The following is a 27,575-nucleotide window of genomic DNA, read 5'->3' as shown; positions in this document are numbered from 1 at the left end:
GGCCGCTCTGGGCTGCGGCTCCTCCGGGCGGGAGCGCCTCCCGGCGGCGGGGCCCCGCGGCTCGGCCCGGCCTGCTCGCCATGAACATCGACGTGGAGTTCCACATCCGCCACAACTACCCCTGGGCCCGGCTGCCGGCCAGCGTCAAACAGGTACCGGCGGGCGGGCAGGGGCCGAGCTGCCGGCCTAGGGGAGCGGAGGGAGGGAGGGAGGCGAAGTGTGGGGAAAGGGGGGGACTCGGCCCTGACTGTCCCGGGGAAGGGCAGGCGGCCATGGCCGCGGGGCGGGAGGTGTGTGGGGGTACGAGCGCGGGTGTGGGGTCCGCATGTGGAGAGGGGGTGATGGGGGGATGTGTGTGGGGGTCTCTGTGGGACGTGAGTGGTGTGAGGTGTGTATGTGAGGGGCGGGGGTGGTATGTGGGTGTCTGTGGGGGTGTCTGTGAGGAGAGGGCTGTGTAGGGGCTGGTTTGGGGTCTGTGGGCAGAGCGGGGTGTGGGGCGCTCTCTCGACTTGTGCAGACGCAGGAGCAGCTGGTGGGGGGTGTCCCCCATGTCAACCACCAACAGTGCGAGCTGAGCCAGGACAGGTGTCACCGGAGACCTGCACAGCCCTGCCTTTCGGTAGCCAGGGAGCTGTTGCAGTGAGTGGCTTGTGGAAGAGAAAACCTCATGAAATTTTGATTTGCTGGGTTTAATGGGCCTCTGAGAGCACAGGAGAGGTATCGTGTCCCGTTGAGAGCTTGCTCTCAGCTCCAAAGTCTTGTGCGGCTTGAAAGCCGATGCTGAAAAACAATTCCTACCCTTGCACAAAGGATGGGTGGAGAGGATGAGTAACACCTGCAGGCCCTGAGGAGCTGAATTCCTTGAGTTTGAGATTTCAGGAGCTGAGTGATGGTTTCTCTTTACCTGCCGAGCTGAGTGCTGTCCTGTTGGCTATGTGGTCAGGGTAGAGAATGTGCTAGTATTTAATGCATTATTTACTTAATGTAACTTCTGGAATACTATTTTGTTTAGTGTTAGAATAGATATTATTATTTTTGTACTTGGATGTTTAATTGATTATAGACCTTATCTGTGATATCAGGTGTTTATTTTCTAGTACTTGATTCTGCAGCATGTGTGCAACTCACTTGTTTCCCATCTATGCATTAAAGTGCCTTCTTATTTAGGATCTTTTTTAACATGAGCATCAATGAGGGAATCAGGAGAGGAAAAAAAAAGTTCCTTGTTGCAGAATGGAAGATGAATATGAAGGATTTTGAGGGGACAGTTTTTGAAATAAGGCATTTAAAGCATCAAACAGAGTTCTTGTTTTATCTCTTTTTTGTGATAGTCAAGTAGTTTCCTGTGCTTATGCCCTAATCCTGTGACCCAAGATCACTTGATTGCCTTGTGTGAAGCTACAACTTGAGCTGTTTCATTATTTATTTTTTGCATTATAAGCTGCTTAGGTGCAGCAATTGAAGCTTCACATGTCACACTGTGCTTGGTTTATGATACGTTAATTCTGGCCAGTTCTTCAAGGCTGCAGGATGCTGAATGCTTGGTAAAATGCTTGGTGATTTATGCCATCTAAAAGACTGTTTATAACTTTTGATTTAAGAATTAGATGCTTCCTTTTTTATTGGAATGGTACTAGGAAATAAATTTAAAGAATATTGCTTAAGTTTGCATTGCATATAGAGAAACATATTTAACTGAAGATACTTTTGACCTCATACAGGGACTGGGGATACTATCACTGTATTGAACTGGGTGACTTCTTGGGTAATGATAACTTCCTGCAAATGTTTCTTCATAAGACACTTTGCAGTGGTTTAACTAGAAAGGGTTTTATGTGTGTCAGCTAAAAGACCTTTTTTTTTCCCCCAAGGGCCTTGGAAATTCTCAGAGGGAATATGAAAGGCAGGTCGTACTCTACAGCATCCGCAATCAGTTACGATACCGGAATAACTTAGGTGAGGAAAGAAGTGAAGTAACTTCTCATTTCTGTCTGATTCTTCCCTGTGGAAGCTTGTCTTTATTGTAAAACTGCCCTCATTCCCTGAAAAGAAATGCTTTTAAATGATAAAACTTCAGTAAAAGTCTTGACTTTTGAGTCTATTTGGCGGCTTTTCTAGCAACGCACTCTTCAAAGTTATGGAGTTGGTAGGTGGAACTGAATTCCTGCTGCAGTTACACTGCCCATTTCCAAGAAATTAAGAAATGTTAAGAAAGGATTTGACTAATAAACTAAAGGCAGTCACTAGATGAGATGCAGACAGTGGCCCTGTTTCACATGATCTGTTGGCTATGACTTGTTTGCAGACTTTAAATTTATTTTTCATTGACTGCGTTAATTCGTCTTCCCAAAGTCGATAGTAGTTTTATTAATTAGAAGATAATTTTCTACAGCGTACATGAGTTCTGTCTCAATGGGTCTCTTCCTGGTAACCTGTGGAATAAATCTGCTCTGTTCTGATGTTATCCTTACAGTCTCTGAGAGTATATCATATGTAGAAATCCTTGGATGCTGAGTGCCCTGCATCACTCCTTTATTTTGTTTTTCATTTTCTGTGAATTGCTATTATACTATTTTTAATCCTTTTGTTGTAACACTTTTAAAAAGAATTGATTTCATAGAACAGTGTAACTTTTTTTTTCTCTCCTTGTAGTTAAACACGTCAAGAAAGATGAACGTAAATATTATGAGGATCTGTTAAAATACAGTCGAGATCATCTCATGCTATACCCTTACCATTTGTCTGACATCATGGTAAAAGGTCTGAGGGTGACACCATTTTCATATTACACGGGCATAATGGAGGTGAGTACAAAACTATGGCAAGAACGTTGTTTTCTGTCCTGGAGATGTTGTATGAGAGGCAATAGCATGTAGTTTGTTCGCTTTTGGGCAGGGTAATGCTAACGAGTGAAGAAACAGTTAAGGAAGCTTTCTAGACAGCTACTTGTACCTGCAGATTTTTTCCCTTCTGCCCCCGTAAGCTGTTCAAAAGCTGGACTTTGTCATGTGGAGCAGGGGTGGGACTCGCTCTGAGGCCAGTCCTTCCCTTTGGATGTTTGAGATTGTGACTGTTCACTTCAAGCTGTAAAAGAAATAGCTCATTCTGTTAGATTAATAAACCAATGAGAATGTACGTTTTTAAAAACCAGCACATTTGAACAGTTATTTTCTTTTTGTTCTTTTTCAAAAAGAACACTTAACCATTGTAGAAAATTTTTCAGAAGCTTGGAGCAATCCTTTTCTATGGGAACAAAGGTGGTTCTGTTTTCTGTCAGCGCTGTGGCAAAGTTCTTTTGTTTTCATTGAATTTGAGAAATGTTTTTTTAATTTTATAAACAACGATTGCAGACATAATGGAGTAGTTGTTAGCTTATTCTGTTATTTAGCCATTCTGTGTGCTGTGGGTTGTTTTTTTTTTGAAGATAGGATTTTGTCTTTATTCTGTCAACATTTTTCTTGGTAAAGCTCATATTAAACAGAAATGTCTTTTTTATCTATTTAACTTATTGTGTAATGATTAGACAAGTAGTTGGCGTGTTTTATAAGGTAATTGACTTTACTAGATTTTTTAAAAATTTTATTTTGATTTTAAAAAAAAGGCAAAATTTTGGACCTGTATCTCTGAAATGATGATTTTCTTGTTGCAATTAAGTTTTTTTGTGTTTTTAAGGATATAATGAACAGTGAGAAAAGCTATGATTCATTACCCAACTTCACTGCTGCTGACTGTAAGTATTACTGAGCTGCATTACTGTTTTCAATGAGTTTGAAATAAGGAGCTTCTGAAAACAGATTTGCAGACATCTGTTCACTTGAACACAAGCGCGTGAATGAAAATGTAGAAGCATTTACCTAGCGATACTCAGGAGTGTATGCTTTCCGTACAGAGTTCTGTCCGTATGGTCAGTGCTGGTATTGGGCTAATTTGGTACAAATAGGAATGTTGCAAAATCCTGTGTAGGTTCTCTCCTTGTATTGCATTCCTATTTGCGTGGACTTCTGGGTGGAAAGTCTTCTTGGCCATTGCAAACTGAGGTGCTGGTCCTTTCCTAGTGTGTTTTTTGGCACGTGTTGGAGCAGAAAGATTTGGGAAGACTCTGAAAGGCTGTTAACACCCCTGTGAGTTAGCATCAGTGTGGATGGAGGAATGATGTATGATGTGATGTATGATTTCATGACACTCCTGCATGTGCCAGGTGTTTTATCCTGCTTTTTGTTAGACTGTTGTGGGTACAGGATGGTGAGATTAGGAAAGCAAAATTGTTGAACCTGGTGGAGGAGAACAGAGTAAGAGCAATAGCCTGCTGATGCATCTTGTAGAGGAGCATGCAAACTGCTGGCATAGGGAGGGTGTTAGTTAAACCTGCTACTGAGAAGTTATTCATAGCTAAATACTTCATTCCTCACCTTTGGTGTGAATTTATATAGTTCTCTGTAAGGATAGTGTGTAGTCAGGTGAGGTGTAACCTGCAGCTTTTGAAAACAGTTTGGTACTTTTTTTAAAAAAAAAGGATATTGTCAGTTAACTCTACTGATTTGCCTCTATGTCATGTTCACACTGGGAAAAGAGATCAGGAAGAACTTTTTTATTCAGTGCCATGCAGCTTGTTGGAAATCTAGTGTTATCCAGGAGTATGGAGAGAAAATGCTTCCCTGTTGGTTGTTGTTTTTTTTCCCTAGCAATTCTGCTATTTTAGCAGCAGCTGCAGGTCAGTTACTGAGGTATAATTAGGCTAAACATCTTTATTAACATCTTATCATAAGAAGTAGTGTCAAACTAGAAAGTTGGACTTAACCCATATTTTGTCTCAGTTTTAAAACTAAGGAGTAGTTTTCCAGTTCATACCTCCTAATGGTTGAGACTAGAGGTTCTAGAATTAAATTCGTCTTCAGTTTAACTCAACTACATCTTAATCATCTCCTTTAGAGGCTTATGTGACCTTTTGTGCTCTAATTCTTAGTTCTAATCCAGTGTGTGGTGTGGGATTTATTAGGGGAGAAGAAAAACTCTTGACCAAAATCTCATACATCCTTAGTTCTGTTAATTTGAAGCACAGTTATTACCTGTTGATGAGAGTATAAAAGAAAGAGATTGGATTATTCCCTGCTTACCCTGTACAGAGTAGATAAATGGGCATGGATTCTGGATTTAGATGCATGTGGTTGTCACATTCGGTTAAAACTGAGCTTAGCTCCTATAACTATCCTTTTATTTTGGGAAGAAAGAGTACTTAAAAATATTACTGTAGAAGTAGGTCTGATTCTTTGAAGGACATTTTATGTGTTTTAAGTTTAAATCTGTCTTAAGAGAAATAAAACCATATTTATTTTTCAGGTCTAAGACTTCTTGGTATAGGAAGAAACCAGTATATAGATCTAATGAACCAATGTAGGTCTTCAAAAGTAAGTTTGTCTTTTTTTCCCCCTCCTCTTCCTTCCCATTCTACCCCTCCCTGCCATATTATTTCATAGGAAATGAAGAATGGAATAATTTCATGGATCTGGTTAGTTTGATAGTATAGCTAATTGAATGTGACAGAGTGTATTGCTAATTATATTGTGTTTCCTGAAGTTAAAAAAGAGATTTTAATTTAAAATTGAAGTATACTAAAGAAAAAGATATTCAGTGCTATATGTTATTTTTTTTCTTTCCCGAACGTATATTTTTCAGAACTATGTTTATTCTGTAGCACCAGATAACTAGTACCTCCTGGACAGTACAAACATGGGATAATGATACTGGTTCTGGAAGAATTATTCCATGTTTCTGTGGGTGCAGTTTTGATCAGAGTTTGTTCTGGGACAGTCTTCCATCTAGGCGTAAATTTTTGTAGTCTGTATTTTTCTCTGAGACAACTATCATGAGTCTCAACAGTCATCCTTGCAAACGGAGAGCATGGTAATGACTGGTGATAAAAGTCAGTCCTTTAGTTTGCAACAGTTCCTCTCTTTCTTAGGAAACTCGTAAGTGCTCTTGTAGTAGCTTCATGGTGCCCCTTCAGCCAAAAGTGCGCTCACCAAAACATGGAGTTGATAGAGTGAACCAAAAAGTGATGGCTGTACCACGGAAGAGAAGTTGTTGAGGTCTATAAATTAACAGGGACCTCCAGTTTTTCTTTCTTGGCCTGAAATTCACTGTACTTTAGAACACTGAGCTTACTGAGAATGTGGGCTACTTTGTCCTTTAAAGTAAATTTTTTTAAAAAGTAAATAAAATGTTCCTCAAATGTGTGGTCGTGGTTTGGTTTTTTTTTTAAATATCATTGGACTTTGTTAAAATACCCTGTTGTATACTTGGTTTGCTGTGCTCTCTTGCCTGTTCACATTAGAAAATATCATAAATAGTTTAAATTTGAACTTGATTCTACTGTGTTTGAATAGTGTGGTTTTAGTCAGTGACACAGTACAATATGGGTTTATGTGATGATTTAGCAACATTAGGTGTAAATGTATTTTTTCCTTCCCAGTTTCATATGATTTGAGCAGGGAGGGAAGCTTTTTCTTTTTGTGACTGAGTATGTCATTTTACTAAATGGCAAGGCTAATAGTACTTGTGTGTGGCCAGTCTGTGAATATAATGTACTTAAAAATGGATGTCTATAAAAATCAGTTTACGTAAAGGCTGTTTGCACATGTGAAGTGCTCTTTATTACTATCTCAAATGGACTGTACCACTGCAGAAATTTTTCAGAAGGAAAACTGCTCATGATCTGTTACCCATGAAACCTGTGGAGATCTCTATAGAAGCTTGGTGGGTGGTGCAGTCTGGCTACATCACTGAGGACGACATCAAGGTATTTTAGTATGGATTGCATCTCTAATTTTGGTTGAATAATAATAGTTATAGATTCTTAGAAGGGCTGGGGTTGGAAGAGACCTTCAAAGGTCATCTAGTCCGATCTCCCTGCAATGAGCAATGACATCTTCTTGCAGATCAGGTTGCTCAGAGCCCTGTCTGGCTTGGCCTGGGATGCCTCCAGGAATGGGGCATCTACCACCTCTCTGGGCAACCTGGGCCAGTGTTTCACCACCCTCATTGTAAAAAATTTCTTTCAGTGTCTAGCCTGAATCTCCCCTCCTTTAATTTAAAACCATCATCCCTTGTCCTAGTTCCTAAAACCAGTGGCTTTCCTCTGCACTATATAGAGTACTGAGGTGGTTTTGCGTCAGCTGATGCAAACTCGTGTCTGTGATGAAGCCCTTTGTAGGGAGCAAGCAATAAAATATGTTTTCTTAAATTTCCTTGTTAAGCCCTGACAGCTCAGTTTTGATTGAGTCTTCACCTTCAGCATGATTAGAATCAGAATGTCAGTGGACTCTATATATTTTGTTATTGTTGCTGCTCCTTGTGTGTCCTTACTTTTCTTACTGTTTGCAAGTGAAAAGCTTGTGAGCTGACATGGAATAGACTATTTCAGTTGGAAGGATCTACAATGATGATCTGGTCCAACTGCCTGACCCATTCAGGTCTGACCAAGTTAAAGCTTGTTATTAAGGGCATTGTCCAAAAGCCTTTTGAACACTGACAGCCTTGAGGCATTGACCACCTCTCTAGGGAGCCTCTTCCATTGTTTTACCACCCTGTTGGTAAAGAAATGCTTCCTAATGTCCTGTCTGAACCTCCCTTCCATTCCCAGTTTCTTTTGACTGTCAGCTAGGCATTTGATCTGGATTTATTCCTTCTTTGGAAGTCTTTTGTTTAGAGTGTAATTTATTTAATGCAGTGATGAAATCGTTTCTTTGGCTATTATTTGGAATATATTGGGCAGTGACTACTTGTATTCTGACATCCCCTCAGAACAGTTAACCTGAGGCACATTACTTTGATACTGTCATGGACATCCTTCTGGATGTTCCAGTTGTGTGGCTGAACACTCAGTTCGGAAGTTTTAAAGAGCAAACCTGTTATGCTGTGGACTTCACTTGCCAAATTGCTTGTGCAATTAAGTGCTTGTGCGATTAAGAGCTGTTTCTTGTGGGGACAAGAGTAAAAAAATTTAAGACTTTAACAGAAACTGCAGTGAATTCTTCAGTGCAAATATTTTGCTTAAGAACGTGGATTATTTCCTGTGTTCTTATGTTACTTATGATTGATGGGGCTGTAATGTTTTTGGATTTTTTGAGTGGTATTAAAACAAGTTGCATAGACTCATTTCTATAAAAGATTAACATGGTTTCTTTTACCTAGATTTGTACTACATCGGAGAAGTCTGCTATTGATAAGATAATTGATTCTGGTCCTCAGCTTGCTGGTTCATTAGACTTCAATGTAGTTCACAGTAAGTGTTTAATGAACATTCCTTTTCTGTTTGTAGATCTTGCTCATTGATTTCTGAGAGCAGGAATAAATCTTATGCTGAAGCATAAGAGGACTATACTGAAGAGCTTGTACAGACTGCAGTCTGGATCTTGTAAATGGTTTAACAGTGAGCCATTAGCAGCTTTTGCTCTGTTATTATTTATTTTAAAAAATTATTTCATTAGAAACTGTCAGTAAAGATTGTGGGGGAGGTAGATGAGGACAAGAGAAACTAGAATTCACAATGTCAGAGCTGGTAATCATGGGTGGTAAAACTTCACCTCCTGCTTTTCAAAGAGTTTTTGTAGTTTTGTACCATTTAAACACCATGAAAATGGGGCTTAAATATGTGTCTTGTTTTTCAAAGGGCTGCCCCTGTTACTGAAAAATGATGTGCACAAGTCTCCCTGTTTCAGTGTAACAAGTGTTATAGACAAATCATATTAGTCAAGGGAGTACAAATTCACTGACAAACTCCTTGAGAAGTCTGTCTATAAATGTTTGGCTAACTACAAGGAATCGAATCTGTGCCCTGTACTTTTCTTAAGAAAGTGAGGTAGAATTGCTGTGCCTGTTACTGAAGGAGAATGAAACAATAAAAACAAACTTGAGTTAGGTGAAATTCAGGTGCTGGCGTGCATCTGAAACAGTGTAGGGCTTAAGAAAATTTGGATTCAGAAAACACTTAATGATGTGGAGAAAACATTTAATGATTAATGTGGAGATGGCTACAGCTCAGGTTTAGTGGGTTTAGAAGGATCTAACATACCTTTCTACCCTAACTCATAGGTAGAAAAAGAATGTACAGATGATTAATGTAATGGACTGCCAGTGGGATGGGATTTTGTGGGGAAAGAGGACTGTTTAGTCCAGCTGTGATGCCATCAGTATATTTCAGGCACAGTAAGTAAGGATGTATCAGCTATGAGAGCTGAATCTGAAGCAGAGTGATTGAAAAGCACCTTTAGGGTGCGTGTTTGCTTCTATCATCATCCTGATCCATTAAAGCTGATTTTGTGATAGACTTTGTTTTGTGTAGCTGAGTATGTGTCACTGCCCGTGCTGAAAGCAGCTGTATCAGCATGAAGACAGCTTAGTTCTTGGTGTACTGCAGGTGTTTTATTTAAGATCTTATTGGTGACAGTAATTTTACTATATATACTATAGATATATACCTGTTTACACACACACTGTAGGCAGGGACACACTCATCTTTGTCAAATGTAGCTGCTTCAATCTGTGGTCGTTCTACTGTGCTTCATTGTCTTGAAAACACTTGTAGAGCTCCAAATGTGCTGTACTGGTCTGCAACTAAAGAACGCTGGTTTAGGCTGATGCCTGTTTAATATTAGATGTGGTTTATTGATCCATGCGTTGCAAAATAATGTTCTACTGCAGAGCCTATTAAGAAAAATTACTTTAAATTCTGAATTTGCTAATGGAGAAGACTACTTTGTATTGTTAGTAGTCTTGAAAATGCTTTTTTTTCTAAAATGATGTGCTTTTATTTATTAAGGTTTGTATAACAAAGGATTTATTTACCTTGATGTACCCATATCTGATGACAGCTGTATCGCAGGTAAGTAAATATTTAATGGTATTATAACTGCGTTTCCTTGGTTTAATTTCAGTTGGCCTCTATATGTCATCTTGGAAGCTGCTTGTCTGCATGAGTTTGCTGAAATGAAACATTTGAGCTATGAAATTTTTTCCTGACCAAATGTTTTCAACCCTATTAAAACTTTTAAATTGTATATAGGTTTTATTTCATCTTGAATTCTTAGATTATTTTATATACATATTTAGGTAAGATGAGATTCTTTAAGAGAGTCATGGCATGAATTATAAGTACCCTTCTATATGTCTGTAATGAAAAGGAGTAGCATAGAGAGTCATACTTGCCTCACCAAAAGTACATGGGTTTTTGACTTCTGTTGTCTAGACAGATGCAACTTTATCTGTTCCATCCTTCATGGTCTTGTCACCTCAGTTGTGGTTCATGTGCTGTGTCTGGGGACTCCGTAGGATCTGGAACTAGCACAGCATACGACTGCCCGTTGAACAGCTGCTGTACTGGGTCTTGGGGGTTTTTGGATTCAGTATAATCTGCAAAGGTGTAAATCGTTTGGAACCTGGCCATGCAGGAGTACCTGTCCTTGCTGTAGTAGAGATCAGTTAAGTGAAAGTCCTCTAACTACAAGAGTTACTTCTTAGATAATAGCTCTGGGAGTCTTGGCTCTGGAGTGTGTGGGTAGGGTGGATTTTTTGTTATCCACTCCATTTGGAGCTGTGATTTAATGTCGATCCACATTACAAAATCATTTTATGGACTGGGTGACTGGAAATTATGGGAGCAGACAAGCACGAGACAGCAAGATTATGACGTGAGGTAGAGTGGCTTCTTGTAAGAAAACACATTGACAATCGTTTTTATTAAGGAGTGGGAGAATTTTAAATACTGTGTATGCTGTCTTTAGGCTTTTATTCTTTGTGACTGCAGGTACCATGGAAATGAAACAAGTGTGAATTTATTTTTTGGTTTTATGCAGTTTCAGATTAATAAAGTTAAAAAATTGTAATTTTGCAAATAATTCTTCTTTCCAGTGCCACCACTTGAAGGTTTTGTAATGAACAGAGTGCAAGGTGATTACTTTGAAACACTTCTGTACAAGATATTTGTTTCAATAGATGAACACACTAATGTGGCAGAGGTAAGTTAAACTTTTACTATCAGGGAGATAGGAAGACTCAAAAGGAGCTGAAGTACACTGCTGAAAATACTTAAGGCAGAGATCAATATCAAATACTTTTATTTAGAGATAATATCAGGCTTAAGATCTAGCCTTTTTCTTTTATCTTGTGCTTCAGGCTTGAAGGGGAGTGCCTTCAATTCAGTGAAACAATTCTATCAGCTGGAATGAATTTATACAGGGGTGACTAATGTAGACTATTTTATATATGTCAGAACTAGAAAAGTCTGTTTTGATAGTGTGAAATAAAAAAAAATGAAAATTTTCCTTTGACAGTGAAAGCATGCAGGGTGTTTGCATAAAGTAGGAATATAACTTTTGCATAAGTGTATATAATTTTAATATGAGAAATGTGTTTTCATAAGGTACTCTCAAAACTTAGAATATGCACTTGAAAAATACCCATTAAATATACCCAGTGTTTTCCTCTTTATGTGTCTTCTGATACACATGATTAACCTAGAAATGAGATACATATTTAACCCAGAAATTACACAGTGAAAGATTACCTTGTATTTCTTTTGCATACTTTTAAGTGGGACAATTATGAGACTTCATCGCCTTTTTTCATCACTTCTGATGAAGACAAAATTACTCCTACTAGTACAGCCTGGGTTTAAAAATAAAGAAAACCAACAGGAAGATGCTGAAACCCACAGGTGGTGATTTATCTGGTGCTGTTAATACTTTATTATTGATTCTTCTTTCCTTTTTTTTTTTTTTGTTCTCCCAGCTTGCAAACGTCCTAGAGATTGACTTATCTTTAGTAAAGGTATGTGTGTGTGTGATGCATCTGTTGAACTTGATGTGGAAAGTTCAGTGTCTTGCAGCCTGGTTTCACACAGCAGTTCCTTATTACGTGTATGTGTGTTTCTTCAGAATGCTGTGTCCATGTATTGTCGGTTAGGCTTTGCTCATAAAAAAGGCCACGTAATAAACCTGGATAATCTTCATCCATCGTGGAAGAATGTTCCTTCGGTAAACAGACTGAAGTAAGTGTCTCCATTCTTTCGCAAGGCTTATTTTTCTCATTGAATAGACAGCTAGAACCAAAATCTGACTGTAGAAGCTATTGGTTGTTTTGTTTGACTTCTACAACAATGAATCTCACTTGGCTTTGTAATGTGTATAATGATAACAATACCTGATTTTCTTTTGAATTTGTGGGTAAAGGGGTGGTAATTTACCCTTTAGGTTCAATGGTGTTGTTACTTAGTGCTGGCTTTTTCACCTTTAAATGCCTAGTTACTCTCTTTTGAAGCAAATAAGTGAACACTTGCTTTAAACTCCTGAGGCCAGAAATCAATTGTTACTGTGCTAGTATGGAGACAGTGTCTCTTGATGCTGCTCTCAGTGAATATGTACATAAAATTTGCTTGCTTGCTGTCAAGTACCATTGCAGTTCTGTCACTGACACTCTCACATAGATGTATATCTGTACCAAATCCTGGGAGAGTGATGTTAATACCCGTCAACAAAAGGTTCTCCAAGTTGGAGTGCCAAGTTGCATTAATTAAGAATTGTCAGGCACTTTCAGTTCAATATCATTTAGACCTTTTAAAACTACCGCGATGCCTGAGTTTTCTTCAATACTAATTCAGACAGTGAGAACAAAGTGAATTTGATTTTTTTTTTCCATTGGATCCTTCTTCAATAATGGTGGTTTGATTTTCAGATCTTTTTCAAAATCTGGTATTTTCAAACCCCCAAACAAACTTTTGCACTGAAGCAGGACTCTGAGGGACATCAAGCTTGACTGGTTTAGGGCTTAAAGTGTTGAAAGTCATGTATCGGGTATGCCTGTGCACGGGCTACTAGCACTGGAAGGCAGAGAGATTTTTCTGGTGCTACAGCGACCGATAGATGTGGGTTTTAATTCACATTAATAGGAGTACTTTGGACCCTCAAAAGATGCTGCTTTCATGGGACAGTGGGGAAAACAGAAGTCCTGTACAGGAAGCTGGGTCATCAGCCACAGATACAGATACCAACAGTCAAGATGATCCAGGTTAGCACTAACAGTAAATTTTAATACATCAGGATCAATTATTTTTTATATTTCTAGAGTGCTGTAGGCTGTAAAGGGGTTTGGAAACAAGTGAAACACAGGATTTATAGATCCTTTCTTCATATGGAATATAAAGTGGGGGAGGTGGTGTCTAATGTTGGGTTTAAAATTCCATAGCCAAATAGCTTTTTTTCAGAAGAGGAGGCTGATCTGTATTATGGATATCCATTGGTACAAAGATACCAACTTCTGAATTAAGTCAATCGGTAGTTTAGTAGTGATAAGGGAATTGTCTTCTACTCAGCGTGGCAATAATTAACATTTTTTAAATTCTTTTTTTTTAATAGGTTAGACTTAAACCTGATGATTTTAATTTTAAATAAAACCAATGTGTTCATATATTTTCTTTTTGTTCTCTATTAGCTGAAACGGCCAGTGTGAGCAGCTTGAATCTGTCTAGTGGACACACGAAGCGTATTGCCTTCCTGTTTGATTCTACTCTCACTGCCTTTTTAATGATGGGAAATCTTTCACCAGTATGTCAGACTTGTTTAATGTATTATGCTAAGAATAAATATGTAGAGCTTTATAGTACTTTGATTTTGATATAATACTGCTGGAATTATTTTAAATGACTCCTGTATTGTTTTTTGTTAAGAAATGTTTTGTTTAATAAACTTTTACATGCTCCATTCTCAAAGAATTAAGACAGTTTTGTTTTGTTGTTGCAGAACTTGAAAAGTCATGCAGTCACTATGTTTGAAGTTGGGAAGCTGTCAGATGAGAGTCTGGACAGCTTCCTGGTGGAGCTGGAAAAGGTAATCACGTTTAAAACATGTTTGACCAAATGCTTTTTCAGCACTTGAAGTGTAAAGGGGCCAAAACTCCCCAGTACATTCATCGTGTAAGACTGCTTATTTAGCAATACAGTGAAAAGAACACACACTTTATCATATCAAACCTAAGAGGTTCAGTTAAAATGTTTCTCATTCACAGCATTTATATCTCTAGTGACTTTCAGGGACACACTGTGCGTGTATTACATATGAGTGTGGTGAGTCTGGGGAGCAAAATGAGTTTGTGAACTACATTTGCCAGAGCCTCTGTACACACACCTGCATTAGGGCTTGTTCAATGGAAATAATTTTCTTTTTAGTAGGGTGTTAATATTTCTGAGAGTCTGGACGTCAGTTTTGTAGTAAAATTTGACCATTATGTGCTAGTATGTTTAATCAACCTTTTAAAGATAATTTTAGAAGGACAACTGCAGATTTATGTAGGGGGACTGCTGTTCATTGCTGTATGTTTTTCTACTGGTCAATTTGACTGGACATTTAAATCCTTTTACCTGAGTTGTGGTTCTGATTTATAGATACTTTTTGACTGTTTTACTAAGATGGCCAAGACTCACTTTTCATTTAATAGTTGCTGTAAATCACCTTTGCATATAAGCTGCAGGGTTGTTAATTACAAAGCCTTAAAATGCTAATTTGTTAATCGTTCCAGTGTGCCACTTGTATGCATTTCTGTTGTTTTTTGTTTAGGTTCAAAGCACAGGTGAAGGGGAAGCACAGCGGTACTTCGATCATGCACTTACACTGAGAAACACAATACTGTTTTTGCGGCACAATAAAGACTTAGGAGCACAAGCTGTACAGCCCGATCAACCAAATAACGGTACTGTGAGCACTTCTGAGAAAATCCTCTTAAGTTTGTTTACTTCTCTACCATGGACTCAGCTTTCTGATTAAACTACTGTTTCAGAAAACAGTCTGTATCCTACTTGTTTAAAAGTATTTTTAGGCCAAAATGTCACTTTTTCATCATCCTTTCAGCCTGCATTACTGGGTTTGCCTGTTGAATGACAGATTTGGTTGCCAAGGCTTGGACTTGACATCTAAAGCAACAGATTAAAGCATAATGATGGCAAGAAAGGCTGAACTTTTGAGGAAAGGATTGGTTTCAAATGATGTGCTTCTGAAGGCCAGAATAAAGAAGTCATTGTTTATTCAGAGTTGTTCTGTCAAAGAAGCATTTTTCAAGATATGAAAGGGAGTGTGTTCTAATTGATGTAGATTTGGGTTTTTTTAAATCTCACTTAACTTCCTCAGTATCTCTGTGCTTATTTCCTGGGATCAGCTGGCTGGTGAGGCTGGTGAGCTGTAGTTCTGTGCCAGACAACCATGTATGACTGGAGTTGCTAAAACGATGACAGTTTCATTAAAATTCACCGCAATAATTTAAATCTTAGTTGTGGACAATACTGTATTCATGGCTTAGTGGTGAGAAATGGAAAATCTGAAATCATATTTTGAGCTGTATGTTCCATTTTCAATGATAATTTAAGAATCTTACATTTTTCAACGTAGGATTTCCCTTGGACCTCTTGCGATGTGAGAGTTTGCTCGGCTTGGATCCAGCTACCTGCAGCAGAGTGCTCAACAAAAATTACACTCTGCTGGTTTCCATGGCACCACTCACCAATGAAATTCGACCTATTAGCAGCTGTACACCCCAGGTGAAAAAATACTGTCTTTTTTCCCCCCCAGTATCTAGTAATATAATGTCTTTTTAATAGCTTTTTCTATTAGGTATCCCTTTTAAAGGGGCTCAGTTATTGACAAGTGGAATAGTATTGCAGTTCACCTAAAACAAAAGAGTTTAGTGAGGAAAAATGTTAATAAATTAAGCAAACTTTATTAAATATTAACAGTTTCTATGTTAAAGCCAATGACAGATATTTTGTTCTTGAATTTATATTCATAGAAAATACCTTGCTGTTGCCTTTCTGTGAAGACTCTTGCAATACTGGACTAAATACCGGGAGTATCATCAGTAGCCAAGTAATACATTTGAACTCCTGTGCTGCAAAACTAGATTTATATTTCTTTAAAAATGGTCGACTTCTTAAATTATATCTGTACATACAATGGTTGCAATATTAAGTTCTAATTTAAGTTCTAATTTCCTGAATAATCTCTCTTCAGCATATTGGGCCTGCGATACCAGAAGTCAGTTCAGTTTGGTTCAAACTGTACATTTATCATATAACTGGACAAGGACCACCCTCTCTCTTGCTCTCTAAAGGAACACGTCTCCGAAAACTTCCAGACATTTTTCAGGTAGCATATACACGGATTTATTCTCCTTCCCTTCTCCAAACCTTTCAAAGATATGATGTATGCTATTTAGCGATAACAGTTGAAGTCAGAGGTACAATTCATTGTAGTTGATGTACCTTTTCTAGAAACAAGTTTTATGTTGCATCTTTGTTTTAGTTCTAAGTTCTGAAAAACAAATGCTACTTATGTCTCTTGTTGCATCGTGACTCCACTGTATTGTAAAATGTGGTACTACAGTCGTGAATTTACATCCCTAGAGTGTGTCGCAAAGATATAGAAGAATTATATCAAAAGATAGAGACTTAGTATATTATGGTTTTTTTTTTTTCTAGTATTATACAAGAAAGGACACCTTTACACATGAATTTGCCTGGTTTAGAAGATGGAAAGATGATCACTTCCCATTTGTCCACTGTAGAAATCTGTGGTGGATACTTTTAAGTTCTAGGCTGTAATTCCCCCTGCAGTTTTAAGTGACAGAATAATTTAATAGAGGTCGCACTAGGTTGGACAAAGGGTCTTCCCAGCACAGTAGCCTGTCTCTAGCAGTGGCTGGACATAGGAAGAATGAGCATAACATATAATACCTCCCCTTAAGAGTTTTTCAGCCTTCCTCATGTTCTGGCCTGGAACTTCCTGAGCTCGATGTGGTTTTTTTTTATATATACAAGTTGTGACTGGAATTTTTGTCTCTGCAGCTATCAGCTACTCTCCTGAATTCCTTTCAGCCTTAAATCCACCTAACTTTTTAGCATCCATACAGTACTTTGGCAGAAAGTCCCACAAAACAGTGCAGATGATGAACTTACACCTGAAAGACTTCAGATGCTGCCTTCTCCCATTTTTGTCTTTGAGATGCTGATAAGGACAAATGTGCCACAAAGAAGTACTGTTAGTTATTCTGTGTACTAGGCAAACCCAGGTGGAAGTGGCCGTGGCAACTTCTAAACTCATGTGAACCAAAAATCGTTGTGTCTTTGATTTGAAATGTCATGGAGACTTAGAGTTTGGGTCTCACTGCTCACAATGGAATTTGTAAAATTATAGTTTTCAAATTTATAATTGCACAGAGGCGTCTACAGTTTTCATGTCATTGTTCTGAGTAGGTGCTTAAGGAGTTAAGTTTATCAGAATGGTATAGAGATATTTATAGTGGGATGTGTATTGTTAAATGTACCTACATGAGCAGTTATCTCTGGCTCTAGGATTTGTAAGTGTATTTTCCATTCCTCTAACCTCTTTCATGTGTACTTTACCTCTCCGATTTCAAAATTTTGTGATACTTCTATTCCTAAGACTTAATTTAAGAGAACATAGGATTAAGTAAATCAAGGCTTATAGTGCAGAAGGCATTTTGTAAGGCCGTTAGCGATGAGCTTGATACAAACTTCAGCTGTCATTAGCTTAAACTGCCAGTAAATGTATGGTTTGTGCATTTGTATTTGTAAAAAGCATTCAGTGTGGCAGCCTTGAAAAACTTCAGTGCTACTTGAATCTCAGTGTGCTAATAGGTCAAGTTTTCTTGTACTAAATGATCTCACATTCTGCACAATCATGAACTTATTGGAGCTTTTTCCCCTCTGTGTGCACACGTGAATTCCTGTCTCCTGCTACTGTTTTACTGTCTCATTTTCTTAGAGAGCTGTCGAGACATTTCTAGAAATCTTATGGAGATGCAGGGGAATTCAATCTTGAAAACTGAGAAACAGGAAAATTGCTTCCTAATCAGTGTTCTTGCCTTCCCGTCCCTCCCCATTGGATAGGTATTGTGGGGGCTGATATATCTTTGTTCTCTTTTGAAGGTGTTAGTATATCTAGCTTATATTTTGCTTTTAAATTTGTGGGATTATTTTCATCTCCTATTTGCTAGGAGGCTGCTGTGATGGCCGCATAGTTCTACAGGGATCAGTGACCAATACCTCCTGTCCAAAATAGGATTTTAACTTTGAGGTTGGCAAACTTCTGTCTTTACCAGGAATATGAACATGAGTGATCATTGGTACAAAATATAACACTACAGAGTTGTAGTTACCTGTGGTAACTTCCTAATTGCAACACTATGCTAATGTCTAACTCTAGTCTTTCACTTTACATGCTTGGATAGTCCATTACAACTGTAAATACTCCTAATTTCTCTCTTCCAGGGTTATGATCGCTTACTAATAACATCTTGGGGTCACGACCCAGGAGTAGTTCCTACTTCAAATGTGCTCACAATGTTGAATGACGCTTTAACGCATTCTGCAGTTCTAATTCAGGTACGGAGCACTCTGTATAAATGATGAAAACATGCATGATTCCTTGAGTTAAGCTGTTATGTGATAAAGGGGAGTAACAATGTCGGAGAGCTTCACTTCTGCCAAGAGCTGAAAAAGATGCTGAACTTCTGTAGCCAGTGCTGCTGTGATTCAGTGGTGGTTAACACATGGGTTTGGAACTGAACGTGTATTACATATGCAGATGTTATAGAGTTTTACTAGTTAACCATTAGATGTGGATTTAGGAGAGTGACAATATAGGAAACTGGAATGAAAATGAAGAGCCCACAAGGTTTTCAGATGGTAGTGGTATAAGGTAGCTGGGAGTCTGAACTGTTACTCAAGAAATGCACTTTTTTGTGGTGCTTGGTGTTCAGCTCTTACTGTAAGTTATGGCAACACGTGCTTTGTCACAAGCAGCAGAAATAGATTGGGTTTGTCTCTTTAGGACAGGTAAAATAGCTTCCCTTTCTGTTTCATAAGTTCAGCTGAACTCTCAGGATGAATCCTTCAAATAAATAGATGTTTAATATTGTAACAGACATAAAATTACACATTCTCAAAGGCCCATTTATGAAAACCTTGACTGCTCAAAAATATTCTGTACTTAGGGGTGGAAACTCAATTTTGCTCCAGAAGGGATTGGTGATTATGAAATCCATTTATAATAGTAATTGGCGAGAAAACTTACTCCTCCTCACTGAAGTTTAACTTCAGTGTGTTTGCTCGCATGCATTTTAGGGGGAAAGATGGGGTATTTTATTTTATTACTTATTTCATCGAAGCAAGAACTTCAATGATCTGCTTATCTGTTTCATTAACTTGACTGGTACATCTTAAAAGTAAGCACAAGTAGGACTAAGGTAAGCTGCTGAGTGGATTTTTCTCTTTCTAATTTTATTTCTTGATACTTAGGGGCATGGCATGCACGGGATGGGAGAGACAATGCACATACCTTTCCCATTTGATGAAGCTGAGCAGCAAGGAGGTAACTGACTGTCTGTAATGTAATATCTACACGATATTTAATTTTCTTGCAGTTATCCTTTTATTACATATTTTCTTGTACTTAGGAGTCAAGTTTGATGAGAAAATGGAAAGAATATTTAAATGTTTGACAAGTCTGTTCTGAGCTTAGAGATAATGGTCTTCTTTCTATCTGTCCTAATTAGAATGTTTTTTCTGGCTTCTCTTCTCTCCTAGCACAGATCTAAAGAAGTAACTTCTACAAACACCTCCAAATCTTTCTTTGTACAGACTTGCTTATTAACTAGCATATCTATTAACTGCATATTTATTAACTTCCATGTTTCTATTCAGTACCTCTTAGATGTAAGACAGGTGAGACCAAAACAGAGCAAACTTATCTTGAGTAGTAACACTAGGAACTGTTATGGAGGTTTTTTCCCCAGGAAGAGCTTTGGTAGCAAAATCTCTTATTCTTTTGAAATCTTTCTGACTCAACTGATTTTGAAAGGCAGGAATTAACATGTTCTGAAATAGTCTTTGATTAGTAGGACACAAGCTTTGCGTAGTTGAGGCTATAGCCTTCCTAACTGAGAGCTGTCAAGAAAGTATGTATTTCCATATTATTTAAGCTACCACTTAGAAAAATCTGTGGTGACTAGGAGTAAAACTAACTTCCTAATTTGGTTTCCACTAGGTTCAAAATTAGCTACTTTTATATTCACTGCCTCTGGGATGTCTGTTTTCTTCCCACTTGATGCTAGGTGAAAAATCTTGAAGGCAGGATCTCTAAGTTCTAACATGGATGACTTGATATTGAAACTCCTTGTTAACCTCCAATACTATATTATAATTCTTCAGAATTTCAGAGATACAGAACATGTATTATTGTACTGAATTTGCCTTAAGAGACACTGAAAGAGCTGGACATCTGATTCCCAGCTGAGCCTTGCCATATCTGCTGTGTGAGAGAGACAGAGAGATCACCTTCTGTTTGTATTTTTCTTTCTCCTTGACTCTTTTACTAAACAATACCAATTAGTTCTTGGTGTGGAAAGACTGATCACTTATGCGTTATCACAGATCTACTAATGCGATCACTAAGATGGAGCGTTACAAGAGAGAAATCCAGATAAAAAGCTTAGCCTGGCCTAGAGGTGATCTGTGTGGTTATGGAGGAGGAAAGTAAGCTGGACTGTGTTTTGTTTTCTACTAGATTTCTCTCGTCTGAACATGGGCAATCATACGGCTTTAAAAATACTGAGAAACAAAGTAGACTTGCAGCATTTTTGTGGCTACGTCACTATGTTGAATCCTTCAAGTTGGCACACTAGCAGAAAGCTGAGCAATGCTTCTGATGGAAGAGGTTGGTTACCAATAATTGTCTTTTTTTGGCAGTGTTCCCTTAATTTTGTGTACAGTCCCTTTACTAAAGGTGAACGAATGATTAAGTTCTTTGATTTGGAACTCTAGAAAATACTCTCCAACACAGACAGGAACCTGTTTTGAGTGTAAATCTATTAGCAGTGGGGTTACTTCCTAATTCTGCTTTGTGACTAGCTTGGAAATAGCAAATACAGACTGAAAAATCACTGGACTAGAACAGTCAACAGAAGGGGAAAAATAATTTCAAAATATTTAAAAGTAAATTGAGTCATTTTTACATGCCGGAACTTAATCTTTTGTGTGTTGAGGATTCTTAAGTGACTCTTGGTTCTAAAATGAGTCAGGCCCTATGTTTCTCTATGTCCCTTCCTTCAGTTTTATAGCTATATGGTCTTTGAGCAAAGCTTGTGTCATGTTCCTTACATCAGGTGCTAACTGAACTTTGTCTTTAGGAGAGGCTGAACTGGCATCAGGATCTGATGTAAATGGGAGCACAGAATCATTCGAGATGGTAATAGAAGAAACCTCAATGGATTCTGCTATCAGGCAAAACCTTGAAGGTAAAAACAAGATGAGTGGCTTGTACTAAATGTTTTCAGTCCGATGAGAGAGCTTGTTTTTAAGGATCTGAACACGTCGTTTGATTTTTTGCGTGGGATGAGTGCAACACTAACTGTTCTTCCTCCTTGAAAAAAATAAAAGTCAGATTCCCTTAAATATTTGAGCAGTTCAGTAGATGAACTGTCTTAAAAAGTATGAACTATCCAATGGATCCTGGTCTGTGATAACTGACTCTGGGCTCAATATTCTCGCTTTGTCTTTTCTTAAAATTTGATTGTTGGTTTTATTTCTACAGTACCCACAACAGAACTGGAATGGGTTCCCCTGGAATTATGCTTTGGCATTCCACTCTTCAGCTCTGAGTTGAATCAGAAAGTGTGCAGGAAAATTGCCACTCATGGATTATGTAGAAAAGAAAGGTGAGCTGTGATTTATCAGGTACATGTTTAACAAGTTGTATGTGTCATGTCCTGAGCTTCTGCAAAAAATGATACATAGAGCCCTATGACTACAGGAGCAGAACTGAGAGAGAGTACCTAATTCTAGTGTGTATGGTGGTTGCTTTTTGGCTCATAGATACCAGCTATAATGTACAATCTAGTAGTCCTTTGCTGTGGTAAGATTATGCTGATTTTTAGTTCCTGTAAGGTGAAAATTCGTTCTCTTAGTAAACTGTCTATGAACATGTCAGGAAAAAAGGTAAATTTGGATGCCTTCCTACTCACTTCCCCTTCCTAGCCTAGCACAGGCTTCCTTTCTTCCTCCTGACCATTATGGGGTGGGAAAGCTTACTGGTAATGCTTTGATGTAAAATGCTTTTAGCTCGTTTCTTTACTATTGGTATCTTATTTGCTAAGTGTAGTCATGGCTTATGACCAAGCCGTTTTCTGCTTTTAATGGTAGCCTTTCTTTATGAAATACTACAATGGGATTTTTCAGGTGTGTCTCCTTGTTTTGCCCGTGTGCATGGTAGTTTTTTGTTTCATTTTTTCTCATTTTTCTAGGGCATGGTTCTGGAGACCAAAAATAACGCTGCTTCAAAATATGGCTTAAGGATTTTATAATAGTAGTTGACCTCCTTTTTTAACAGTGTGTCTCTAATCTGCTGCTTAAAAGTCACGTTACCAGACTGTGCCAGATAAGAATGAAACATGATAAAATCTAATACCATTTACAGTATCTGCTGTAAAATAGTATTTTTCACTCGCAATGGCTTCACTGTAGTGCAGTGTAAATGGTAGGGAAAATAGCGTTCAGCTGACTAGACTCAGGAGCAGATGAGTCAAGTTGAACACCTCTTCAGTGATGGCAACATTATTAAGCTTTGTGTGAAAGCTTTTCACTTTGTCACTTATGTTAGGTACTGCTGGAGTTACATATGAGCAAGTTACTATGGTGGTACTTTACTAGTCTAACTTTGTGCATCTTGGACATAGCTGCTTCTCTCTTGTTTTTTGGCAGCCTTCAAAAACTCTTGCATTCCAGTAGGAAGCTATCTCTTCAGGTCCTTAATTTTGTTCATTCATTCCAGGTAAGGAGCAATAACCCAGGTGTAAATCATTCTGTACGATCTGTCATCCTTTTTTGCCCTCCTACTTGCTATTCCTGGCTGTATGGGAATGTGTGGTTTGTTTTATTTGCTTTTTTAAAAATTGTAACTGTACTAAGAGAAGTATCAACCTCAAATTCTACTGGTTGTAAGAAGTTAGTACTTCCCCGTCCCTTTTCTAGCCTTATTTAGTACTTGTGCCTTAACTTCTGTGATTGCATCTTGTGTGTAATTAGTTTCATTGGGTTTTTTAATTGAATTTGCACAACAAAATAGTTCTTCACTCCTCCTGTTGTGAGGCAGCCTACTCTGCTGGTTACTTGGTTGCTTCTTAAATATGTGGGGAGATTTCCTGCAAACCACGGCTGTGCTAACCTTTGGAGACTTCTATCTGCATCTCAAGTCAACCATGTTCCCCTAGGAAAAAATAAAATACATTAACATGTGTTTCAAACTTGATACTTTTTGCCCTTGTCCAAAGATCCTCTAGAAAATCATGATGAATGAGTATAAATATGTAAAACTGCATATTCTGGGAGGAGTTTAAGAGCATAGATAGAGAATAAAGGTCTTGTGTAGCAAGCAAGGGGGAATCCCAAGTATGCAGCCTCCTGTAGTTCTGCATGTATGCTAGCAAGACATGTCCCCATGTAACATGGAGACTGCTTAACTGCTTATGTCTTATGATACTTTTCTCTAAAATTCTCTCTTTTCAGTATGGTAAGGAACTTGCAGATTACTTAACCAGGTAGCGTTATAGATTATGTGACCATGAAACCACTTCTTGATGAGAATGCTGGAGATTCTCAGTAGGTTAGAGACCTTGAAACAGTCTGTCAAATAGTCTGAAGTGACTCCTGTCCTAATCTCTTAAATATTGTCTCTGAGATGCTCTTTTCTTGATGAAGTTCTGTATAGAGAGAAAAAAAGAAGGTGCTGAAGTGATTTTTAAGATGTTCTGGGAACAAAAAAAGTACTCAAAATAGGTCAAGTCAGTGCCTCCAAATATAGGCATAGCTCTTAGCACAGGATGGGATAAATAGCTCTCCTTGGGATTTTTTAGCTTTACATTCATGTTCCTAGGCCTTTCCTTCAAATCCAAGCCATAGGCTTCCCTGAAGGTTTCTTGGAACCCAAATAACGTGTTCAGAGTTGCAGCTGAGGCAAATGTATGCTTATTTCATGCTTCCTTGTGTTTATTCTGTTCTTATGTCCATAATGATTTGGTATTTATGGGATTAAAATAACACACTTCAGAAACCCTAAGTATATTTTCAGATGAGATTAGCTTGTCATAGTCTACCTGTTAAATCCTTCATTGTTTGTATTGCTTTTAAGACACTTTTCTTTCTTCCTTTTGCTTTTAGGAAGGTATTTCAACACTGGATCAGCTCCACGACGCTGGTTCCTCAAGTTCACTTTTGCAGCCTATTTCTGCAGATCTGGGTGTTCCACTTCCCGCCAAGAATCTGGTGTTCAAGGACGGCGTATTATCCGAATGGAACGGATGGGCTCCTTCCGCAGTTTTTTTCAACCACACCTAAGGAACAGGTCAAATAGGGATTCTCGTGCGTTGATCACTAAATGCCTTTCTTCTCTTATGGTTAATTCCTAGTGCCAACCACTAAGAAGCGTACTGCTGCAGCATAACCCGTGTAAAAATAGTGTTACAAAAATGTGTTGTGTTGCAGTATTGGGGAAGTGCTTAAACCGTCTAGAACTTGTTACTCATTACTGCATATCTTGCTGCAACAGAGAGCTTTTTAAGCTGTCAGCACTGTTTTTATCTTGAGACAATCTTTCTTTTATAACTAAACACGCCCTTTCTAGGCTTTCTGATGATTGTTAAATTTCTATGCTGTCACCACAAAATTGCAATAGTAGTTTTCTATGTTCGTTACTCAGACATAAATTCTGTTTAATTTTGTACTGTATTACTGAAGATCTTTCTGTATGAAGGTAAGAGATTTGGCTCTTCCTCTGAAAGCTCAGTGATACCAGCTGTTTAAAAAAAAAGTACCATGGTGATATGGGGCATTAAGAATTGTTGAATTGTGTAGTCCAGCTTAACACTGGGGCCTTGACAGTTTAGTATGGTGGAAAGAGATTTGATGCTTCAGGAGGGCGAGTTAGTGCGGACTCAAAGGCCTGCTGGTGACTTAAGGCCCCTCTGAAGACGAGTGTTGCACTCTCATCTCTGGCAGAATTTGATGGAGGCGCAGGATTACGGAAGGGCTGAAGTGATCAGCTCTGCTCATGGGGTTCTTTGTGATAATGGATTCATCTTGTGCTTTGGATGAAACCAGGAGTGTCTGAGATGTGATCACTCTGCGTTAGTCCCTCATTGTTACTTGAAGCTGGTGATGATTGCTGGGGGAAAACCCCTGATGTTATAAATTGAGTTTAAGGTAAGTAACTAATCTGTCCTGTTGATTAATGTTTGAAAGAACAGAACTCTTGACTTTTCACATGGCTGTCATTAGCAAAGGAAAATAAAAGTAGAGGATGTGTAGGCAGAGAACTCTCTGAATATTTTTCTTGAACCATTAGCTGCTGATTATGACAAACATTAACAGTGAACTCTTTCATCTAAAATCATGTTCTGGCTTTATTTGTAGGGGATGATTTTATGTAGCATGATTTAACTTTGTTTATGTTAGTCATTAAGAACTTTTTGTCAACTTAAAACCAGTCTGTCCCATTTAACACATGAGGAGAACAAGAGATGTAAGATGTTAAGACTTCTAACTCGACTGTCTAAAGTACTCTGCCAACTCCCTTCTCTGCTGGAACTGCCTTGTTTTAAATAATCATAATTAAAAATGAGACTTAACTACCCTGTCTTTACTAGCCCACAGTGCATAATGCGCCAAGAATCTTTGGCATAGATGATGCTGCACAACAGCAGGGAGAAAAATGGCAACGTGGGTCTGTATCCTGTTCTGTAGGGCTGTGAGAAAAAACGTGACAGAAGCTTGGAAAGGACAAACATACCGTGAGAGGATAATGCAGTGGCTTCAGTTACAACTGTGAAAAGTCCATCCTTATGTTTTTTTCCTTTGCTTTATATACATTCCTAAAGTGTAAACGTGGGACTTGCGCTCCAAGAAACTGAAAGTCTGTAGTACTTCAGTTTGCTCAGTGCTGCTTTCTTACATCTGTCTTGATTTTGTATTTTACCAACAGCAGCTGACCTTGGTATATTGCATATATTACAGAGCTAGATTATCTATATAAAGTTGATAATTTACACCACAGTGACTTTTGTACTGGATGTGCATATTCTCCATAGTATTTGTTGGTTTTTTAAGTTGCCTTATTTCCTTCAAAAGAAATTAAAGGGGAATTGGATGTCAATCTGCTAGAAATGGCAGAGGAAACAGTTACTGTGAGAATTGTTATGTGGAGATCAGGCCAGTATCTAGCACTAGCACTGACTTACGCTTTCAGTACTATAGGTGTTACTTCAAATGCTGCGGTGAGCTGTAGTAATGAGCTAGTTGGGCGTATTGTATTGAATTTTGCCATGCACTGTCTATACTAGTATGTAAAATGATGATAGCACAAGTTGTATGGAAGTTTGAAAATGGATGAAAATTTCTTGTTCTCGCTGCATATTCTTCTATGTTACTAAGTGAAGGATACACTTTGTTGTTAGGTTGTCTAAAGTTTCTAAATAAAAGTAGTCGGCTCTTCGGAGTTTAGTACCCATGAGTTAATGGTGAGAATTACAGTTACATTGCAGTGTTTTAGAACTCAAGCCACTCTAACTTAGGTGCTTCAACACTAGTTTAGGAGCTTAAATGTTCAAGTCTGTATATCCAAAGTTTACTGAGTAGATTGCAACCAAAGAAGTCCATAAAATACCTGAAACTCAACTACAGCTCCAGTGCTGGGATGGTCCAGAGGCTTTACTCAAATTATGTGACTTTTGTTTTAAATGTGATGTAAAAATAAGATCTCAAAGATCTTCATACCAAAAGAATCTATTTTATATTGCATTGCAAATAAAGACAAATTAAATCAACGTCTTTTCAGGTAGTTTTATTGGCAGTGGGAAGAAATCACATGCATTACACATTGTAAACCTGTTTTAAGTTTCTGTCTTCAGCAGGATTTTTTTAACTTGCAGAAGAGAAGTTGGCTTTGTGCTCTGGCACAGCCCAAGTGCTATTCATCTGAGATGGATATACCTGAAGTTGTTCAGCAGCCAGCTGGAAAGTGTGCGGTTTGTTTTCAGTTGTTCTGATCATGACATATTATTTCACAGTTCTTTGTTTTTATGATTGTCCTCAATTTTTCCTTTCTTGTTCAGTGTTCCAAACGGTTTGTATTTTGAAGATTTTAAAGTATGACTGTAACAGAATACAGTTGCACTCTTCTAGTGTGACGTTGTTAATATTATACATTGAATTGTACAAAGTCTGTGTTCAATTAAATTATTGGCACATGTAAAAACTGTTTACAAATAAACTGTGGTGTAGGTCAAACAGTGTGCACAATCCTTCACATGCAGTAGTTTTCTTCTTGGGCATAGCACTAAAATGTCACACTGTCACTGTAGTGCTCAGGAATACCAAATCTCAAAGTATTTTTTTCCTGCAGAAATGTCATTTTATCAATGGAAACCTTATTTTATTGTGGTCATCTCCATACCATATGCTTAACCTCTAA

General features: G+C 38.2%; 1 protein-coding gene across 7 annotated transcripts; it reads left to right on the top strand.

Moving 5' to 3' along the window:
• On the top strand, positions 1 to 27,328 carry FAM91A1 (family with sequence similarity 91 member A1). 7 transcript variants are annotated; one of them, XR_013921839.1, is made up of 25 exons: positions 1 to 152; positions 1,872 to 1,956; positions 2,653 to 2,804; positions 3,673 to 3,730; positions 5,338 to 5,405; positions 6,683 to 6,796; positions 8,191 to 8,281; positions 9,818 to 9,880; positions 10,906 to 11,012; positions 11,785 to 11,823; positions 11,931 to 12,043; positions 12,941 to 13,059; positions 13,483 to 13,595; positions 13,791 to 13,877; positions 14,604 to 14,736; positions 15,429 to 15,577; positions 16,047 to 16,181; positions 18,326 to 18,439; positions 19,355 to 19,427; positions 20,622 to 20,771; positions 21,244 to 21,351; positions 21,648 to 21,771; positions 22,814 to 22,883; positions 24,269 to 25,309; positions 25,850 to 27,328. XR_013921839.1 is itself a non-coding variant. In XM_080339513.1 (24 exons), the coding sequence occupies exons 1-24, from the start codon at positions 81 to 83 to the stop codon at positions 24,443 to 24,445; spliced, it is 2,514 nt and encodes an 837-aa protein (XP_080195639.1). In that variant the 5' UTR covers positions 1 to 80; the 3' UTR covers positions 24,446 to 27,328. The 7 variants fall into 7 exon arrangements, 5 of the variants coding, with proteins under 5 accessions (XP_080195639.1, XP_080195641.1, XP_080195640.1 ...); XR_013921840.1 differs by having other exon boundaries at positions 25,753 to 27,328; XM_080339513.1 differs by having other exon boundaries at positions 24,269 to 27,328.
• The last annotated feature ends 247 nt before the right edge of the window (positions 27,329 to 27,575 follow it).

The sequence above is a fragment of the Nesoenas mayeri genome (genome assembly GCF_963082525.1).
Source record: "Nesoenas mayeri genome assembly, chromosome: 2".
Lineage (NCBI taxonomy): Eukaryota > Metazoa > Chordata > Aves > Columbiformes > Columbidae > Nesoenas > Nesoenas mayeri.
The sequence above is the reverse complement of the archived record's forward strand: the minus strand, read 5'-3'. Positions and strand labels throughout refer to the sequence as shown.

What these genes read in the sequence shown, in the direction of transcription:
- FAM91A1 (XM_080339513.1), top strand. Translation starts at nt 81, where the DNA reads ATGAACATCGACGTGGAGTTCCACATCCGCCACAACTACCCCTGGGCC. An exon ending in TGATGGGAAATCTTTCACCA is followed by an intron (nt 13,596 to 13,790) that starts GTATGTCAGACT and finishes TTGTTGTTGCAG; the next exon opens with AACTTGAAAAGTCATGCAGT. An exon ending in TCCTGGTGGAGCTGGAAAAG is followed by an intron (nt 13,878 to 14,603) that starts GTAATCACGTTT and finishes TTTTTTGTTTAG; the next exon opens with GTTCAAAGCACAGGTGAAGG.